At 34.4% G+C, this 23,272-nt stretch overlaps 1 protein-coding gene across 1 annotated transcript; it reads right to left on the bottom strand.

Moving 5' to 3' along the window:
- Nucleotides 1–620: 620 nt before the first annotated feature.
- Nucleotides 621–23,066, bottom strand: LOC117328872 (brain tumor protein-like). The gene is made up of 12 exons (XM_033886460.1): nt 22,953–23,066; nt 20,414–20,900; nt 19,654–19,764; nt 18,964–19,224; nt 18,207–18,518; nt 17,501–17,912; nt 16,924–17,166; nt 16,178–16,286; nt 15,746–15,906; nt 14,337–14,525; nt 10,508–10,659; nt 621–8,778 (listed from the first exon to the last, which is right to left on the bottom strand). The coding sequence occupies exons 2-12, from the start codon at nt 20,870–20,872 to the stop codon at nt 8,470–8,472; spliced, it is 2,718 nt and encodes a 905-aa protein (XP_033742351.1). The 5' UTR covers nt 20,873–20,900; nt 22,953–23,066; the 3' UTR covers nt 621–8,469.
- Nucleotides 23,067–23,272: the final 206 nt, after the last annotated feature.

Here is a 23,272-nt window from a genome sequence, read left to right as displayed (position 1 = left end):
TTTTAGCATATTTGACCCCTGTGACTTTGAATGAAAGTCAAGGTCATCCATTTGAACAAACTTGGTAGCCCTTCATCCCAGCTTGCTACAGACCTTATATCATATCTCTGGGCCTCTTGGTTATCGAGTTGTTTAAAGATTTAAGCATATTTGACCCCTGCGAGCTTAAATGAAGGTCGAGGTTATCCATTTGAACAAACTTGGTAGCCCTTCATCCCAACATGCTACAGACCTAATATTTAGTCTCGGGGCCTTTTGGTTAACAAGAAGTTGTTTAAAAGATTTTAGCAAATTTGATCCCTGTGACCTTGAATGAAAGTCAAGGTCATCCACTTGAACAAACTTTGTAGCCCTTCATCCCAGCATGCTACACACCCAATATCAGGTCTCTGGGCCTGTTGGTTTTTGAGAAGTTGAAAATGTAAATTGTTTACGAAGCACGACGGAGGACAAAAGGCGATCGCAATAGGTCAACTGAGACTAAGTCTCGGGTAACCTAAAAAGTTGCTGATGTTAAGGTCAAGGTCAGTGTATCATTTGGGTAAAGTTAAGGTATAGATACTGACATATCAGTAATCTAGTTACTTTACTAGTCGGAATAAAAAGACCCAACAACTTTCTTGAATGAAACACCTTTATTCCACTTGCATACAATTTCCTGGACATAAACAATAGGAAATTATAGTTAATTTTTTTTTCTTTTCAAAAATAGTAATAATATATATCAATACTTGTGTAAACTATCACAAATTCCCTTCTGGTTGGAAAGCAGAAAAGAACAACTAATATAATGCTGAGTATATGTATAAAGAAAAGGCTGATTCATGCATCCTTTGTATACATCACCAAACCAAAGATGCTCAGTTCTGACTGTTTGTATATGTCATAACTTATCCAGTGTTTTGTTTCCCACTTTTTGTACAAATGTAGATATGTAATCAATAATAAAAGATACGTTTCTATAAACAATGTCGGTAAGTACACAACTCCTATAACTATGTATACATTGTATATACTGGCTGAGGAAGGGTTTTTGTTCACAGCCAAACCTTTCCTCAAGGACTGTATCATTGAACATGGGGCTTAATATGAAATACATGTACTTCCAATTACTCGGTTTTCCTTTTCTAATTAAATTTTCTATTGGCAAACTTATTTCTACCAAAAAGTACCATATAAAAGCTTCTTTATCAGAAATCAATATTTCAAAGAATTTTTCCAGCATGTTCATACACCAGTCCTTGATGAGTAGGTGGGCTTGAAGCAATAATAGTATTATCATCACATTGTCATGTAAATGTTATGTAAAAGTTAATACTTAAACCCACCTCCAGGTGTCAGAAGGATAAATGTACAAAAGTTATTTAAAATATTACCGACGATATGTGATTTCAATCGGTGACAAAATAGAACAAAAACACATCCCAAACTGGATCACAGACAACAAAACACAGTACCAACCTACACGGGACTTTAAAAAATATCTAATAACAGATTGAAGATTTTGAGAACTAGCAATTAACAAGAAGAAAAATCTTTACACAAGTTTCTTCGATCGACATATATGAACAAGAAATTTTCAGAAAAATGTAAAGAAGTGACAAGCAAGGATCACATGTATGTCAGATTCCTCAAACATTCCTGTCATGGAATTGGAGAAGAAAATAAATCACAAAATTCGTTGTTAATACCACACCTTATAGTTGCCCCTTTAACTTGATTAAAATTACATTCACCAACTGTAGCAAGTTTTATACCCCTTCTTGTACAAATTTCAAAACATTACAATATAATACACAAATCCTCGATACTTTTATCTGCATTCCATGATCAATAAACTTTTAAAAGAAAATTTCGCAGTTAACTACCATTTCAAATCTTATAAATGAGGAATGGAACTCTGGCTTTTCTTCCCCAATGACTGTCAGCACAAGATGGACTTGTTGAATAAGGTGTGGACTCACAGGAATATCATTATTTAGGGAAAGACAAAGAGCCAAAGTTACTAGAATTTGCTCCCATTCATTTACTTCCGAAGTACCAAAACTTGCTGCCATTATTTTTGTCGTCATTTCAGACACTGCAGACAAGAGGATCTTTAATATTTGTTAGTTATCTGTAACTAGAAAAGTGAATGTTTCCGACAACTGGAGATGGTAGTGTAGATTTCCCGAGCAAAGCAATTACAATTAAACTTGATCTGCACAGTATTTACCTTTTTCGGTTACCAGAGTAAAAGGGTACAGACAGAACATGGAAATCTCAATCAAGGTGCATCTGTCTTCAATTTCCACTCAACCAAAACATACTCGCCCGAAAGACTAGTGTACAAGATCTATTTACTGTACCAACTTGATGGGTAGAACCAAGAATGTATTGAAGGTGTCTAAACCAATTGAAGATCTAGTAAAAAAAATTCCCATTTGGCCCAGCTTTTCTGTTTGGGAAGGTGGAAGCATACAACTTTACTGAAAATCTTTTTTTTTTGCCATTCTGGAGTAACAGTTGAATAACAGATGTAGTAGACTATACCTAGGTATTAAGCTGACTTGGTTCAGGCCAATTGACAAAATTATTTGCATAACATATATGTAGTTCAAAACAATTTATCAAGACCAGGAACAAAATAAACATCTACTCGGTACTAAAGCTGCAAATATCAATTACAATCTTTCAAAGCATTTATATACAGCTGACTTAGTGACATTAAGACTTCATAAATATGCAGTATCAAAAATAACAATATTAATCTGGAAAAACCTACTGAAAACTTATTGCATGTATTCGTCATGTCACTTGTTTCTCAATGCAGCTATTGTAAAGGAGCCACAACGTTTCACATCTTCAGGCAAGTTCACAAACAACAAAGCAAACCATGGAAATTAATGTTAATGTGATTACTTTAAAATCAAACAAAAATCTGAATTTTTTTAACTGATCAAGGAATGCAGATTATAGCGGGTTAAAATCAATAAAAACACATGGTACTCCCTGCACAAGTTAAAATTAAAGTATGCAACATCCGAATCAGCCTTGTATTAGTTGCATATATATCAATCTAAAAAATATGCTCCAACCATCCAGGAATTATGTGCAACTGACAAAAAAATCAATGTATAATAATAACCAGACTTGTGAATTAATTTGTATATCATTGCAAAGTCATTTACAAAATTGAACAAAAAACTAGGAATGGCAAAAACATAAAAGCACATGTAATTTTTTTAAACATTTTTTTTTAAATATTAATAATGGATGATTTGAAAATGATAAACCATTCCCCTACAATAAAACACATCATTAATTCCTGAATGCATTATATATTGTGTTAAACAGAACAAAGCAGCCTCATTTGGCAATAAACATTCAAAAATATTCCAAAGTGGAAATCTCTTCCTGTTTTCTTTACACATTAACACTAGTTACATCATGCCTATATAAGGTATGTGCAGGCCTAGAGTGTGGCGACACCAATAATACACCAACTTTTGCTACATGTTAATAGATTCCTTTGTTAGCCACTATTGTAAATTAAAATCAGGCTTGTTTAATACAATAATTGCTGTACATTTGTATATCTATGTATGTATATGGCGGTTATTCCACTCGGAATCGATATTGGTTGAATACTAGAAAAAAATAACATTGCAAAATATTATTTATATATAATTGTATATGAAAAGTGTAATTATAATTAATAAAGTATTTCAAAAATAATAATAAAGAGGATGAAAATTACCAAATAAAAGAAACACCTAACATTGTTCACAATATCTGACCTAGCAACATGGATGACTGATCGACATCACACTAAATACTGGGGAAAAAAAATCAACCAAATTAGTGGTCTAACCTACTCAATCAACAAATAGCTTGTTTTGTTATAGAGAAGTAAATAAATGATTAAACCAAAGTCAGACTAAACATGGATTAAATGTAAACACATTAATATTACATAACTAAAGCAAGAGAGAAAGAGTGACAGGGATATATAATAAAACAAAATGTTTACTAAATACAAAGAATTAAAATTATAAATCTGGGTATGGGAAAATTTGCCAAAATATGCAAACAGTATACAATATTTCAAAGGCAGAGCACCACTTCTATTCAATAAACTTTGTATTGTAAAAAAAAGTTTTGATATTCCCTGTGGACCCGAGTCATATCCATGGAGGGTTTCAATGATTATCTCTTTAAACTGTCCTCAATATCAACATTTACAGTAAACACTAAGTAAAATTGTCAGCTTGCATTATGATGAAATGGAAAATTTATCAACAAGAATAACACTGGGACATACAAACTAAAGATGACATTTTATGCCTATTATATATACCCATTGTATATTAAAAAAAACATGTTAATCTTCATCATTACAAAATATGGGGGAAAGCACTAAATTTGTAATTATTTATAACAATGGTGCATAACTTGCTACAATTCAAAAATTAATATCTGAACATATATTAAGTTTACTAGGGTGATATGCAATGCTTACTCTCCAAGATTCCTCTGATAAACATATGGCAGCTCTAACAGATGTTATTTTAGCTCAAACTTGAATGAGTAGTCTTAAAACTTGAATTTGAGTAATTTGTTTCTATGGATGAATTGGAATACTCTGTTTTGAACACAGCCTTTTCTGCTCTTATTTCGTTTGTCAAAGCTCAACAATTAAACTTTACTATCAATTCTAATATGTACTGTTGTAAGAATTCCAAATCAATTTTCTTCTTCATATCAGCCTCTGGTGAGCTTAGCACTGATCAACTCAGCATCAAGGTGCCAATTTGTTTTGCTGACAGGAATCAAAAACAATACTCACAAAAAATATATCAGAGAGACAGTTTAAAAATCCAACATGTAAACATTTCATGTATATTGTGTATATAAAGAAAAATATAATAAAAATTAGGAAAATATTTGGCAACATATTTGTTTGCAATACACAGTTCTTATCCAAAAGTCAACTGTCCTTTGACAGTTTTTTTTTCTCTTAATACCGTCTTTTAAGTTTGAAGTTTGCACTTCCATCTGTACCAGTGGTGGCATTTCTGGATTCCAGTATAACAGATTTGTGCAATGCAGACAGGATCAAAAATGCATACCCAGGAGTATTATGCTAATTTGTCGCATTAGTTTAATTACTAACAATCACAATGGCAAGAATATTGCAGTTAATGTTATTACTTTGATTCACTTTTGAGATCCTTAAAAATGAATGTAAAATGAGAAACTAGAGAGGGTGTCAAAGTTTTTCATACTCTTTTGTAGTACACTGCACTAGTATTTTTCTCCGCAAGATTTACCTCATTTTCTTATAAAGTGAATGTAACATTTTAACATATAAACAATACTCATTGTAAATAACCCTCTTCATGTGCCCCGCTCCATACAACACACCATTCAAATAAAAAATATATATATATGTGTAATATTTATAAACCACTTGATTCAAAGTTAACAAATAATTAAAAAAATCTCCTTGGGGCATAACTTGGCCAACAATATACCACTGAAGATTGCAGCAAAGGACCTGTTAGTTTGTTTTTATTCATAGCATATATACCCAGAAATATTCATTACCTTAAAGAACTTGAAGATGACCAAACTTCATTTGAACATGTATGACAAAACCTTTTACCTTGTTTAGTTTACATGCCATTGATATCATTCTTTTCAATGAATTTTTTCAAACTAGGACAGCATTCTGTTTAAGACATTCTTTACAAAAAAAAGGCTGCAATCTCCAGTGAAAAACAGGTGTATTATAATAACAATCATTCTTCAATACCAGATACTATTTCTTTTCAGTCCATGTGAAATTGTGAAAAAGGTTCAAATTTCAAATATAATTTTTTTCTTCTGCATAGTATAGTGATAATTAAATTATTGATCTTTTTCTTTAAGTTACAACAATGCATTTTCCAGTGTATGCTTCCAAAAAGCATCCCTTGATAAACTATTGTTTTGGAGCGAGGTATAATATTCATTATACAGTATTAGAGGTATGTTATAAATATTAAACTTGCCTTTAATGTTTAGGCATTATTCAGAAATTGAGCACAAATAAAACAAATTTCAAAAGTTGTCCATATATATATTGTGTCTGAAAATATCTCCGAATACAAGACAAAGGTTAGTTATTCTTTTATATATATATAGATATATATATATACCAAAGTATACTGTACTGTAATAATATGTATATATATATATTTCACTCCCTCATTCACACTATCAGCTATACACAGGCTCACTAGCACAAAACAATATAGAATCTGCTTGATACTGGTCCCTCAAACACATATATTTTGCGATAAAATCACTTCATATGTGAAAAAAAATCAGCAGGGTCAATTATTACTAGTTTATTGCAATTGCCTCATTTTTTCCCCCTCAATATTTTGATTTGACAGCTGTATATGTAAAAGAAATTTCAAGATCAAAAATATAAATTAAGCTTATAGGCTTTTCTCCTGAATATCATTAAGTCCACTTCTCTAACTGCTGTGTATTTTTCATCACAAAAATATTAACAAGTAAAATTGTTTTCATTAAACATGCCTGAATGTCGAAAGTGCTTCAAATACCTTAGACCCTGCATGAGAAAATTGGGATTTATCAAATTATGTATGAATAACAATCACTATTTAGACCAAGACCGAACATATAATATCAACATTTATTATTACATGTATGTAAATAGGATTCTCAATCAAATCTATAAATGAAACGACAGGAATAGAGAACAAATAAAAAAATATGTATAATTGCAAGTAACTTGCAATCACATTGCTGTTAATGCTTGCAAGGATGATTTCCGTTTCATCATATGCAATACCGACAAATCTTGTAATCACTAGATGGCACTTTCCGGGTCAAAAAAAAAAAATATCTACACAGGACACAAATGCTGCTGATAATTGCCACAGGTTTGTGAGCAATTCGAAAAACCTGTCCCAATAACAACAGCAAATAAATCAACAATAATTATAACTTTTTGTTGTAAATTACCCTTATTTACAATAATGTGAAAGATTCTTGGCAAAGAAATATGCAAACCGTTATTCACATCAAACACCTGAAAAGTACAGGAATAGGAACAATCAAACATCTTTAAATGCAAACTGTCAAAATTTGAAAGCATTCAAATAAAATAATTTCTCAAAACTTGTTTTTTTTTGTACATTTTGTAACATTCTAATACAATTCTTCAAACATTGGAGAATATGAACATTAAGACAAATGTCTCTTCAAAACATGAAAAGCTCGTTGTAACCACTAAAACTAGATTGTCATATAATGAAAAGTTTGAAACAATGTGAGACTAAATAAGTAGATTGTAAAAATGTGCTCAAAAGGGAGACACATTTCCTTTTTCTAATTAAATTTAAACTGCAGTCAAAAATTAGTTGGATAAAATATACATCCGGAATACCTTTGGAGGAAAAAAAGGAAAAAAAAAAGAAAAAAAAAAAGAAACAGAACTTAATATATTTAATTATCACCATGTAATAATGGCCCTTGGGTTACTTACGGCATGAACCCATATAGGAATAATTCAGTAAACAAATCAACAATATTTTGATTATGATACCATATACTACAGTATGCATAATGGTGGGTACATACCAAATTGTTAATATACATAATAATAACCATGTATGAAAACATGAGCAATCTGTAATCTATATATAAATGTAATATAACCAGTTAAAAAGTATACAACTAAGACATATACATATATCTTTTAAACATCACCATTCAAAATATGTGATCTCATTGTAAAGCCATCATTATTTTAGAATGAACACAGATAAAATATAACAAAGAAAAAAAATCATAATCCCTTTAAGGCACAGCAAAAAACTGGTCATGTTATATCATTAATAAAGGGTCGAGTATGTGACTAGAGATAAGCATGTGTTGTATACATAATGCTCTATATTCTAAAGCCATTTATAAATAGCTTCGAGCTTTTTTTTTTCTTTTTTTTTTTTTACTTCTCTTTTTCTACTAATTTTTTTTTAAACTTACAGAATTAGTGTAAATGTGCACTTTTCATTGCTCAATGAATCTGATTACATAGCTAGTGATATTACAGCACACTGGAGAATGCTTTTTATTGTTAGTCAAAAAACAAAATATGCTTCTATTTATCAAACCCAACCTGCAAATATGTGGGAAGATTTAAGTAATTATTTGAATTTTTCTGATTCAAAACAAGACCGGGTTGTCAAAATAAACATGTTACTGTAATTCATCTGGAATATAAATTATACTTGTTAAAATGAAAAAAAGGGGAGTAAATGTAAACTTGAAAAATAAACAAAAACAAAAAAGGGAAAAAAAATCATTAACATGTGGCTACAACTACTTATCATGGGTGTAATGTGTCAACAACACCCCAGTGAAATACAGCAATAGCTGTCAACTACAGGATATCGGTGTTCACCTCAGTACTTAAGTAATATACAAAGTGTTCAGTACCAAAACATGATGGTTATTCTTAGCTAGGGTCACCACATAACCCTCCGAAGTGATCTTCAGTCCACAGCAACGACTGACTTTCACATAGGGACACTCAAATTCACCAATCAGAGAGCCATCACGCTGGAAAACACCTACATGGAATCTGTTGCCATGACTGTCGCCAATAAGGACATCCCCAGCATCACTGATATCTATCCCATTTGGATAATTCGTAATATTCTCGCAGCCAATTCGGCGAACAAATGCACCATCATCATTGAAGACAACTACACAGTGACCCTGAAAAATATGGACACAAAATCTACTCAAAATGAACTGGAAACAGATTCTAACATCACTTGAATGAAAAATATCTGCACTGTGAAGGTGGCTTTATTTATTTTTGTACAGTAGTGTAATTCTCATTGCACAGAATGGAATGCAGACCCGTGTACCCTCACTTGATATTATCAGTAAGATGGAGAGGGAATTTCAGTATTTTCAACTGTTGTCAGTAAGATTTTATACCGTATCATTTTGTAGTATTATTAAGAATCATCTCCCATTCATAATCGTTATAAAAAATTCCTTAATAATATGGTCTGTTCATTTAAACTTATATATTGGTTATATATTATTCTATATCTGTTTGTGTTGCTAATATATTCATTATTGAAACATCACCAAAAAATGCAAACTTGCACCTCCCTTTACTAAAGGATTCATTGTAACCAGTCTCAATATAACTTAAGCCAAGGTCATTTGATGACAACAAAACTTTCAAGTTTCAAACTTCACTATGATATATATTAAATGTTCTTTACTATTTAATTGAAAAAAAAAACCACAAAAGAAGTAGAACTACAAATTTACACTTCATTATGATATATATTAAATGTTCTTTACTATTTAATTGAAAAAACGCAAAAGAAGCAGAACTACAAATTATCTCCTAGTAAACAGATAAACCATTTGACGACAACAGAACTCCAAACAGTTATCATATATGACAAAGTCACTGTAATGCAAAGTTACATTTCACAAAAGGATACATCTTAAAAAGTTCCTTGTGATACTTTATTGACTATATTGCAGTTCATTTTTTACCATGTGCTTTCGATTCGATGTGACTTTTTACAGTCGTTTTTACATGTGTTGGCACAGGAAAAATCCACTTTACAGACATTGCAATGTACATATATATAGACTGGCCCAGCTGTAGCCACAACTCATGATATGATGCTTTAAACTTTTGCAAATATCTGGCTTTCTTGGCGGCGATTTGACGGCCATGGTTACAACTGCTGCAAAGTTACATTCAGAACTCGTCTTTCGTCTATCTATGCTACATTTCACAAAAAATCACGAGGATTTCCGATAGCGGTAATTCTACTCCGAGTCTCATTGACGCTTACATATAGAGTATACATAATGAAAGCGCCCAAGAGACTAAGACTCCTTAGGAAGATATATAAGAAATGGACATTATATATATACGGAATTGCACAATCTGTATTTTGAGCAAGTCAAGCGTACAAGCATATTTTTCTCTTAAAATCCGTACAGATTACGGACAATCCGTGAGAGTACACAGGTCTGGGAATGTCTAAGAAATCTAAATCTTCATTAAATGTTAAGTACACTGCTACAGGTAATAAAGTATTTTGAAATTAGTCTGAAATAATATAAGTGCATTTCAATCAGGCATTTGCAACAATAAAGATGATCAAATTGTCAGCACAAGATAAATTGTTTTGCAAAATTTTCTATTTGCCCTAACAATTGACCTTGACCCATTTGACGTGAAAGTGGTATTAGACACTACATGTACTGAAGGGTTCAAATAACTGTAACAATGATGTTGAACCAACAGTGCAACACAATGCCTGGGCATAGACATGCTAAATTTCGATCGGGCATCAGCTGCAATGAATTGGGCAAGTTTCAGGAAATGTGTTATTTGACCTGCTGTTAAGTCTTTCAGAGTCGAACAATACTAAAATTGCCATAAACTTATTTAGAAACTGACCTTGAAGTCGCAGACAAAATACTCCTTGCCACTTATTGCTATATCAGAAGGTTCTCTCATGTAGTCGCTGCAGTCAAACCATTTGACAAGATCTCCAGTCTCCGCAATGCAGAAAACTGTTGGAGAAACACTGTCCACTGCCACAATGTGCCCTGAAAACAGATTAAACCACACATGAATATTGTCATAGTAGACCCAAGTATGAGCAGGTGCTCTCATTTCACATGTTCAGACTGCAAAGAAAACGGCAAACCCATGTATAATACTGTAAAGGTACATATTCTAGCCGTCATCTTAATTTGGTGCGTTTTGCACTGGAAGCATTGTGCTAAAATCATGATTGATCTCTATACTTTCTTTGTACTATTTGCAAGATATCCCACAGGGATCTTGGCACCCACCATTGAATGATCTTGATTCTATGTCAGACTGATCTCTATTGTTCCATTTTTTCTTCTTTTCCTTTGAATAATCAGTTACTTGTAAACCCTCCAGTACTTTTCAAGAAATAGCAATAACAACTTTCAATTCTCAAAATCCATGGTGGCCATCTATCGGCATGCCATTTTAATGTGTAACCAAAATTCTAAATTGAAATGGAACAACCAGGGACCAAGGGGAACCTTCACATGAAGGTTGAGAAATATCCCTCTAGTACTTTTAAGAAATAGCCAGAGTTGTCAAAGTTGGAGATGGCTGGATGTCGGCCATTTTGCTTTCCCCGATTGAAAACCTAAATCAAATAGACACAACTAGGGACCATGGGGAACCTACTGGTCACATTGAGAAATATCCCTCCAGTACTTTTCAAGAATAAGCGATAACAAACCTCAATTCTCAAAAGCCAAGATAGCCAACTGCCAGCCATTCTGTTTTTATGATCAAAAATCTTAATTGAATTGGTACAACTAGGGACCAAGGGGAACCTACTCATCACAGAGTTATGGTTTATATTGTTTAACGTCCTATTAACAGCCTGACTCATTAAGTACGTGAAAGGTTCTGGAGGTGGAGGAAAGCCAGGGTACCCTTAGAAAAATCACCAGCCTATGGTCAGTACTAGGCAACTGCCCCACGTTGGATACAAACTCGCAGCCCAGAAGTGGAGGGCTAGTGATAGTGTCGCAACACCTTAACCACTTGGCCCCGCTCACATTTGAGAAATATCTCTCCAGTACTTTTCAAGTAAGAGCAATAACAAACTTCAATTCTCAAAATCCAAAGTGGCTGCCTATCGACCATTTTCGTTTTCTGACCAAGAGGAACCTTGAAATGAAGTTTGAGAAATATCCCTCCAGTACTTTTCAAGAAATAGTGATAACAAGGATTGTTTACAGATGGACAAAGGAGGCAGGGCAATTTGAATAGCCCACCATCTGATGATGGTGGACTTATTGATCATTTTTTTAATTTGTTTAAAACCCTAACGAGCTAAAAGAACTTCTGATTTTACAGTAAAATAAAACACATTCAAAATATCAACAAGAGATCCCAGAGGGATCTTGGCGCCCACCATTGAATGATCTTTATAGGTTCTATGTCAGATTGATCTTCTCTCTATTTTTCCCTTCCTTTTACTAATCTGTGCAAATTGAGATATCCCTCCAGTACTTTTCAAACAAGGGAATCCTAGCTATATAAGAAATTTGAGATTTAACGATAATGGCTGTTTGTTTGCCAGGTTGTTTTCAGGACAGACTGGTCCAAAAATGCAATACAAGGGACCAAGGGGAACCTACATATGAAATTTGAGAAAGATCCCTTCAGTACTTTGAGAAATAGAGATAACAAACTTAAATTGTCAAAATCCAAGATGGCGGTCTGTCTGCCATATTGTTTTCCAATTGATCTCAAAATGCAATAAGCATAATGAGGCACCAAGGGGAACCTCCATATGAAATTTGAGAAAGATCCCTTCAGTACTTTCTCAGAAATAGCGATAACAAACTTCAGTTGTCAAAATCCAAGATGGCTGCCTGTCGGCCATGTTGTTTTCAGATTGGTCTCAAAACGCAATATGCATAACTAGGCACCAAGGGAAACTTACATATGAAATTTGAGAAAGATCCCTTAAATACTTTCTCAGAAATAGTGATAACAAACTTCAATTGTCAAATCCAAGATGGCTGCCTGTCGGCCATGTTGTTTTCCGATTGGTCTCAAAACGCAATATGCATAAAGAGGCACCAAGGGGAACCTACATATGAAATTTGAGAAAGATCCCTTCAGTACTTTCTGAGAAATAGCGATAACAAACTTCAATTGTCAAAATCCAAGATGGCTGCCTGTCGGCCATGTTATTTTCAGATTGGTCTCAAAATGCAATATGCATAACCAGGCACCGAGGGGAACCTACATATGAAATTTGAGAAAGATCCCTTCAGTACTTTCTGAGAAATAGCGATAACAAACTTCAATTGTCAAAATCCAAGATGGCTGCCTGTCGGCCATTTTTTTCCCTGATTGGTCTCAAAACGCAATATGCATTACTAGGCACCAAGGGGCCCCTTCATATGAAATTTGAGAAAGATTCCTTCAGTACTTTCTCAGAAATAGCGATAACAAACTTCAATTGTCAAAATCCAAGATGGCTGCCTGTCGGCCATGGGGACCATATAATTCACAATTTTGGTTGACCTTCAGCCATAGAACTTTCTGCCAAATTTCATTGAATTTTGTTAAGTGGTTTTGGAGAAGAAGTCGAAAATGTAAAAAGTTTACGGACGCACGACGACGGACAAAAGGCGATTAGAATAGGTCACTTGAGACTTCGTCTCAGGTGACCTAAAAATCTAAATTGAAATGAAACAACCAGGGACCAAGGGGAACCTTCACATGAAGGTTGAGAAATATCCCTCTAGTACTTTTAAGAAATAGCCAGAACAACCTTCAATTCTCAAAGTTGGAGATGGCTGGATGTCGGCCATTTTGCTTTCCCCGATTGAAAACCTAAATCAAATAAGACACAACTAGGGACCATGGGGAACCTACTGGTCACATTGAGAAATATCCCTCCAGTACTTTTCAAGAATAAGCGATAACAAACTTCAATTCTCAAAAGCCAAGATAGCCAACTGCCAGCCATTCTGTTTTTATGATCAAAAATCTTAATTGAATTGGTACAACTAGGGACCAAGGGGAACCTACTCATCACAGAGTTATGGTTTATATTGTTTAACGTCCTATTAACAGCCTGACTCATTAAGTACGTGAAAGGTTCTGGAGGTGGAGGAAAGCCAGGGTACCCTTAGAAAAATCACCAGCCTATGGTCAGTACTAGGCAACTGCCCCACGTGGGATACAAACTCGCAGCCCAGAAGTGGAGGGCTAGTGATAGTGTCGCGACACCTTAACCACTTGGCCCCGCTCACATTTGAGAAATATCTCTCCAGTACTTTTCAAGTAAGAGCGATAACAAACTTCAATTCTCAAAATCCAAATTGGCTGCCTATCGACCATTTTCGTTTTCTGACAAAGAGGAACCTTGAAATGAAGTTTGAGAAATATCCCTCCAGTACTTTTCAAGAAATAGTGATAACAAGGATTGTTTACAGATGGACAAAGGAGGCAGGGCAATTTGAATAGCCCACCATCTGATGATGGACTTATTGATCATTTTTTTAATTTGTTTAAAATCGGTAACGAGCTAAAAGAACTTCTGATTTTACAGTAAAATAAAACACATTCAAAATATCAAAAATAGAATTGTCAACAAGAAAATTGAACTGTATTATATAAATTTGGCTTGGAGCCAGCAATTATTTCATTTTCAATTCATATTCCCTGGGTTTGTATCAAATGGTTTAAATTTGTACCAAAGAAACTTTACCTTGTGAAGTGATAGCCAGTCCAGCGACAATGTCAATGTAACGGATCGCTATCTTCTTAACGAAATGTCCATTGCGTGTGAACATCTGCATACGGGAGCGTTCATTTCCACGGTCACAAACCACATATTTACCGCTGCTTCTCATGACTGCGATCTTGCGTGGGTACCAAAGCTGACCTTCCTCCCTTCCTTAACACAGAGAAAAACAAGAATTACACGTAATCATATGTCTAGCCTGTCCTGATTTTCAGTACAATAAGTTTTAACAAACTCCAAAATTCATATTTTTCTAAAAAAAAAGAACTTAAAAGAGAAATGTTGGTGCCACCACCGCAATGGCCAGTACCATAATAGTCTCACTTTGCAAATTTGTCGCAGGGCGAGACAAACATAAAACTTTAAGAACTACTAACAACTTCAAATAATTTCCAATTATCACTATATTTTCTAAGGGCACTTCCAGGAAAACACATATGGGATGGGAGAGGGCACTTTGAAATTAGTGGACCCACCTATAGAAGTGATTTGAAATTTTGATGACCCTCCTGCATAAGACATTTTTGTTGTTTTTTAAACGCATTCTTGGATGTTTCACTGATGATTATCCCGTCATTTTAAGGAATTTTATTAGACTATGGTTGCATTTAAGTTGTGATGAACAGTGACGAATTACTTTTTCAAACCTCACTTAAATTGGCATACTATGATTTATTAATTAATTCTTTGATCAATTACTCTGTGATGTCTTTCATGTTTCTCGATGAACCACATCACGATTCCCTGTGAATAAGATTCCTGTGTATTACTCTCCCAGTATATTATGGTGTCTAATTTTTTAAATTGTACTCAATTTTCTGCTTTTTTTCCCTGTGTATTAATTTATCTATATCATTACTTGATATTTAACAACTTTCGTCAGAACAATCTGACAAAAATCAGTTGTTCACATGGCTACGTTTACTATATACTACACCTGAACATCTGAAGGTGCTCCGATCAGGGTCACATTGAGAGGGATTTTCTATCAAGTCTGAATTTTAACATTTTAAGTATATTGATTCATTTTTAGACTTTTTCATAGATATAATTTATGTGGGTTGACCAGTTTGCCATTGTGTTGAAGAACAAACCTGAGTGCTTATGATGAGCAACACTGTTGATAACTAGGTTATTAAAATACAGATCAGGTTGCAATGTCTGGGAGTCAATTCACCATTGACCGATTTAAAACATGCAGCCTCTTTATTGCTATTGGAATCACTTACAGAAACAAGCTAACATAAGGTGAGAAAGACAAGACTTCACAGAACCCAGCCAAATTTAGCGTAGTTATGTTCCATCTTAATTCTTTCACACAGTGTCTGATTTGGTAGATTTTGTCTCGGGTGACCTTATAACGGACAACTCACCTGGGATACCAAACTGATACTTGAATTCACCAGTTTTCTCGAAAACCTGAACTCTATGATTGTTGGTATCTGCCACAATGATGTCTTCCTCCATTCCCAAACAGAATCCATGTGGAGAGTTGAACTGACCTTTTCCTGGGCCTAACTGTCCAAATTTGCACCTGCAAAGAAATGGTTTTCAAAACAGTCAATTTTTTCATCTAATTCATTCATGTTAAAACATTTAAATGGCTCTATTAACACGTTTTTTCTTCCATAAATGAAGATTAATCATCCATGAAGTATGCATTCATATAATATATATATTCAAATATGAGACGACAGACCACTTATGTTTGGAGTAATACCTTATTAATTCACTTATAATTTGGATATAAAAAAAAAGACATAAATATGAAGAAATCATTTTACATTTCAAGCTGACAAACTCACCTTATCTGCATAGCACTCATTTTACTTCCCCTACGTACAGGTGGTGGATAGTTGATAGAGGTTCCAGTAGGACTGACACTGCTCACACTTCTTTCGGTTCCTATCGGAGCTACAAACAAACAAGTCAACTTAAAAATTCATTTACATGTAGTATTCACAAAAATGACAACCAATAATAGGCCTCTATTTGCATCAGCATGGTTGACATGACAACTAAGCCTTTACAGTGACGTTTGGAATTCCCTAATCCTGTACACTAAATTTAGTCAGAATTGGTAAATGATTAAATTCAAACAATCAAAGCCACTTAGTGCTTGAGCTTGGTTGTCATGGTAACAAAACCTATACAGTGATGTTCAACATCCCCGTATACCTCTGTATAACAATTATGGTCAAAATCTGCCAATTTCTAAATTTTGACCAATCAGAAGCCAGGATTGCATTGGTTTCAGAAACACCTAATATGTCCAATTATATGCTTTCTTTAGTTACATCGTATGACTAAGGCTGAAGTTTGAACTTTATTCGCACAAGGGAATTTGAATTATCCTGCTGACGACACTTAAGTTAGTGATGCATATATTATATGTCGCTTGCTTTTTGCAGGCGACGGTGACAGAAAAAGTACCAAATACTGACAATTATTTGCTAGCATATCAATGAACACATATTTTTGTAAATGCCCTAGTGTACACTCCTCTAGAAAATACTAGTATTGTGACCGATAAATGTAGGAGGACCTGTACCTGGAGGATTCATCATGCTGCCAATGGTACCAATGCTGTTGACACTACCCATGCTTCCCATACTGCCACTAGCACACATACTGCTAAGTCCTCTGCTGGGGTTATGGGACTGGTGCAGCATATCCACAATGGAGTCAAGTGTGGGGGTCTGTGAGCGAGGGGTGGGAGGTTGTTGCATCATCATGCCTGGGTCAGTATGACTGATAGGTGTTGGAGTTCCTCCACTGGAACTTGGAGGCATTCCTGAAAATAAGGTTAATTCATTTGAATTTCAAGACCTGTTATTTTTCAAGTGACCGTAACAAAGCACTTGCCATGATGTACAAGTCCTCAGGTCAAAAATTAATTTAACATTTGGATAACATCCTACTGAAAAGAATGAAATGTGCCTCCCTTCTTAGTCTAGTCTTCTGGAATATCCCTACAGCAGTTGGTATCGACAGATCAGCTACTAGCGACTGCATTTTTATGCCATTCAAACCATTACGTTACTTAGTAAAGACATATAAACAGGTGACTACCAACACAGAACATCAGTTATTAAGAAAGCCTGAAGCACCATAAACAAGATCTCTACCTTGATTACTGAACCCAATAGGATGAAGTTTGGCCAATGCCTGGATGTTGTTCAACATTGGTGCACTGGAGCCACTGTTGTTGCTGGCAGTATCAACCGATATACCGCTATCAGACATGGCTGGGCTGTGGGAGTTACGGGACAGACTGACAGGTTCTTGACAAGACTGTGATCCTCCAGTAATGGCTGTTGCCATGACACTATGCCCACCTGTCATGTTGTGCATGGGAGGCATACATGGCAGACTGGTCTCGCTCATGGATGCTGGGGTCATCATAGGACTTGGCATGAATTCGGAGGAGGCAGGGATCAATGTACGGTCAAATTTGTTAAGGCCCAACAAATTGCTTGGATTCATGAATGTTTCATTTTCAAAAGAAGATGTCAGTGATGGGGACTGTTGTTCCTCGACCTGAAGGAAAAGATAAAGATTACTAATAGGTTGACATTCCTCCAGGAGCTATAAATAACCTTGATATAATGTTCAATTCTTGATCTAAGAAACATGATCAGATGTTTATCAGTCATTAACAAGAGATCCCAGAGGGATCTTGGTGCCCACCACTGAATGATCTTTATTGGTTCTATGTCAAACTGATCTTCTCTCTACAATGACATGGTCACCGATAATATTACTATGTCTTGCAAGAGAAAACTGTATTCAAAGCAACAAAAATAGCAATTTGGTATTCTATTGTACACTAACCTTTGCCTGTGGTTGGGAGAAAGAACCAAAACAGTTCTTTACAGCTTCTTGGAAGACATCCGTATTTGTATGAAACTCAATGGCAATAGAAACATCTGGTATTGGGGTGTTGTTGATTAAAGAAAGGAGCTGTGATGTTATCATCTTCTTCAACAAGATCACTTGCAACCCATTGCCATGCTTTGTAACCATTTCAGCAAATTTGCTACCATCTTCAATTTTATCCACAGTCTGTTCAAGGTTGTGAAACATGTCCATGATACCAAGTTCTTGCTTTGAATGCAATTCTTCCATTTCTTGAAATATTTCATCCTGTGTAAAATCAAATACAGTAATTTACCACTTCTGAATTATGTCTGGATACTTAAAAAAACACCTTAAAGTACTCCAGTCTGAAAGTTTACTAATTTTCATAAATGTTTAGTTCATCTTTGTCCATGGAAGGTTCCTGTAAAATTTGATCAAAATTCGCAGGAATGTTTTTGACAAGTTAAATAGAGATCCCCGAGGGATTTTGGCACTCGCTGTTGAATGGTCTATTTGTTCTATGTAAGACCAATATTTTCTCTACTTTTCAAGCTTTCATAAGAAATCTAACAAGGATGTAGGGCGATTTGAATTTATGGGTTAATAACAGCATATATAACGACTGACGAAACGTGATAGCAATGCCATAGGCAACTTAGATCCTCATTAGCGATACAATTTTTTGTTGATCGTATAATTATCTATGTTTAAAATCACAAACAATTCTTACCCTTCTCTTCTCAAGCATTGCTTTATAGCTTTGGAATGTTTCATGTATCAGACCCTTCGCATTGTCTCGCTGCATCTGTAGCTCACTGAGACCATTTTCCAGGGTACTTGTGGCCTCATCACAGAACTTAATTTTACTCTTGCTCTCTGTAATCAGGTTCTGGATTTCATCAAAGAACTTGCCCTCAATATCAGTAATTCTCTCTGAGAAATGCTCTGGAGCTTTGTGATCAGCAAGTAAACATTCATTACATATTGGGATCTGAAAATATTCAAATGCATTTATTACAATGAAATCATTTGCTTTGTAACTTTGAAACAATTGTTTTGATTATGTCATTCTAGCAAAATGACTGCACCAACCTTAATTGGCTATTGTACAACACAATAAATTACTATCCCCAAATCATTCATGAAATTAACTAGATGTTTTTAATTTACATTTCATAAACACAATCTATGGATAACTATCTCAAACATATATAAATTCACCTTTTTGCTGCATAATCTAAATAACTTTTCTACATCAAGTCACAGAGATTAATTGTAAAATGTTACCATTTTTTTAACAGGTCATTGGAATTTGTACTTATCTAATGCAATAAAAGAATTATATATATTTTCAACTTGAAAATTTTAATGAACTTAAAAAGTGTAAAAAAAAAAAAAATAGAAGTGAAAGAATAGGAACCTTGCATGTACTGCAAAAATGCCTCATGGTTTCTGAGGAGTGCGACGGACAATATATCGGCTTGTGGATTGGTAGTCCATCTCCTTTTTGTATTTCCTCAAAAGAAACCACCTACAAATAATAAATTAACAAAAAATAAATTTATTACATACATATAGCATAATTTCATAAAAGACTGATGCTGGCAGTTTGATAAAATCTTAATAAGTATGATAAAAAATCTTTACAATTTTGGCTAGACAGGAAAGAGAATGATCTTACTTCAACTGATCACTGATAGAAATACTTCCCAAACCATATATTGTGTTTTGTATACATACAGAGCTGTCCTATTTTATATAATGCACAAAGATTTTAAGAAATCTTGGGTAACATGCTTGGTCCATTTCAGAAAAATAATACATAATACTGGCAGCAGTTTTGGCAATACAAGAATACAGCATATGAAAATATCTATAACAAAGGATTTCCTACTATAGACCGATTTTACTACCGAAATTAGGTAGTATTCCCCACTGATGGTGTTTGCCCCTTTGAACAAAAACAAATTCCCACTCAAGAAAAAAATCACATAAAACAGGGAAAATTCACCAAATTTTGATGAAATGTGTAAGAATTATAGCAAAGAATAGCTGTAAAATGTTAAAATTTAAAGAATAATTCAAGACACTGCAGCCATTCATTTCCCCTAAATTTCATAATGGGTAGTATTCCCCAAATCCTAGATTAACCCCTGTAACTAAAATATATAATATAGTACCTTGTGATTATCAAAGCATCTCATAAACTGGTGAGCTGTCACACAATTAGTGCACAGGAAGTTAGCACAATCACTGCACCTGGCAACTGCCTTTTCTTTGGCCTTACAACTGGTGCAGACGATCTGCATGTCCTCAATTGAGGACATCTCCAGCAGATCTACAGTCACATAATCTGCTTGCAAGTCCTCCAGTCCCTTGGTGGGGACTTTTGTCTCTTGTTTGCATGTCTGACACTTTATGTACCCAGACGAAGCATCTCCTCCATCTGTTGGCTCTTCTAGTGCTTTTTCTAAGCATGCCTGGCAAAATACATGAAGACAATCAAGAACCTTTGGCTGGTTCAGTTTCTCTTCACAAATGGGACAAGCATGTTCTTCAGATTCTAAGCTTGGAAGTGGTGAAGCTATCGGTGAGTCTGTAGGTGAACTTTCCTCTGATGCCAACAAAGTAGCAGCCATTATCTTTCCGTATCAGTGTATTTGTCAACTGAAACCAAAAAACAAGACTATTACTACAATGCACTATGCAAACAAGTAGAAGTGCAACAATTCAAGTATCCCACAATTCAATTTGATTTTCTATTTTTACCTAAAGATTTGATTATTTATTAAGCCTAGAATTAATGTTTTTTCACAAATGCACAAACAAAAGGTAATAATAATTCAGTAGACTGTTGTTTTTATGTGCTTTCCCTCTAACTGACGGAAAGCCGAAATGCTTCCATAACGTTGGTTTAAAAGAAGTCATGGATTAACTAAATCTGGTCTGTCATTCATTATAACGTGATATTGTCACATTCATGTCACAGTTGCTTAGATCAGTAGAGACAGCTCATAGTACAAGCTGTCAGCCAATCAAATGCATTGTCTGTATAGCTGCTTTCGCAGAAACTGGAAATTTATTCTAACATGAAGAAACAAATTGAATCGAAATCCAGACATGAGGAATCGAGAATCAAATTAACGTCAATAAATCGTGATTCATTGTAAGCTGTGTTGCTGTAAACAGACCCTAGTTGTTATAGTTTGTGGCTATTGTAGTGTTTTGTTAATCAGTATATCACAAGAAAAAAATTATAAGCAGATAAAAACAAGATTTTTTTAATGTTATTATCTACCCAATTCATTTCATGTTCCTTATGTGTGCATTTTTTCAATAGTTTTTCTAAAAATTCCACATATTAGCAGACAATTATTAGCTCTTCCACCAGATATTTTCACATCAATTTCCTGAGATAGGCCTGAAATAGATGCGATTACATGGCACAAATAATTCAGTTACATATTTCAATAAATTCCAGTCATAAAAATCATTGAAAACTTGTCAAAATGAATGAAATATACATTAATAATGAATGATTTTTGCACACCATTGCAAGTATAATCACTTATTTGGCTTGCAACAGATCTACATTTGTTATGTTAAATATAGAGGGTTTTGTGTATGGGGTATGCACTGCACCCATTACTTATGTTAATCAATTCATTATTATTTGATGCTTTGTCTCAAAAGCAAATCAATAAGAGAAATGACACTCCTATTTATAGCCATCAAAGTGTCGGCAATATGGGGAATACAAAACTTAACTACTGTCTGATCAACCACCGTGTGTATTCATTTAAATGCCTTCCTCGATACCACATTTATTATTTATATCTTAACAAACGACTTTCAGACAAAGACTATAAGATAATGTGAAGTACCTTTGAACATTAATAATAATTCCCGATGAGGCATATTTAGCAGTTTATTCCACCACCACGTCAATAAAACACCGCCATTTCTGATCTATTTTTGTAGACGATTATGTCCTGATTTAACCTTGACCTTTAATCCTCCCCTCTTTTTATGCCTACATTACTAAAACTGTCTTTACATCAACATAAACAAAGATTCTCGAACAACAGACAGTCGAAAACATGCAAGAAACTATCCAACTACTAAGAGTACATGCAGATAATGTTAGATTTGACTAATATTTACATTATCCTAATTCGTTTCCGTATGTAAGGTCATACCATAGCACATTTCCAGACAGGTGGACATGCGCGATGAAAAATTGTCTGCCATGGCTACATCTTTCTTTACATATTGCAACACTATGTTATTTACATGAAAATGCACAATATTACCAAACAAACTTACTAATCATTTCATTATTTACATACTGTACCAGGAAATCAACGCAGTTGTGTTTTGAACAGGCTTAGTAAAACGGAAATGCGCCGTCCGTTCTCGTCAGCGCGTGCAAAAATTCCACACTCGATATGAAAACCAAGCCGCACAAGTACACTTCGCGATAAGATAATTACATTTTCTACGGAGTCACGAACTTATTGACCCATCAATCAATTTACATGATAAACATTTGTTAACTGTGTGAAAAAATTAAGCATATTTCAAGCAGTAATCTCTCTAGAACAGGGTCAAGATGTGTAACATGTGGGATCAAAATTCCGCAGTGACTTCACGATATGGAAAATGATTTTTTCGACGATTGCGACATTAAAATAGATCAATTTTGTGTATGCTACTTACATGGAATGTTGAAGTATTAAGTCATCAGCGAAACAATATGTGTTCATGGCATAAATCAGGTTAAATTAGTTAAAATCTGCCACGCACTCAACAGACTTCCCGCCATCTTCGCCTACTTTGCCAATATAGAATATGGTCGAACTACACATGCGCACGAAGTTGGCGGGAAATTAGCATATATTGTAGAAGTCTAGACGAGCAACTGTACTGAAAACGCAACAAATAAAATATAACAAAAGATGTATGAGAATAAAAATATAATTACTGGATTACCAACATACATCTTGCATACTGCAGGTTTCAAAACTACAACAATAAGA

The sequence above is a fragment of the Pecten maximus genome, chromosome 6, assembly GCF_902652985.1.
Source record: "Pecten maximus chromosome 6, xPecMax1.1, whole genome shotgun sequence".
NCBI classification, from domain to species: Eukaryota; Metazoa; Mollusca; class Bivalvia; order Pectinida; family Pectinidae; genus Pecten; species Pecten maximus.
Note: the sequence above shows the minus strand (reverse complement) of the source record. Positions and strands in the feature narration are given on the sequence as shown.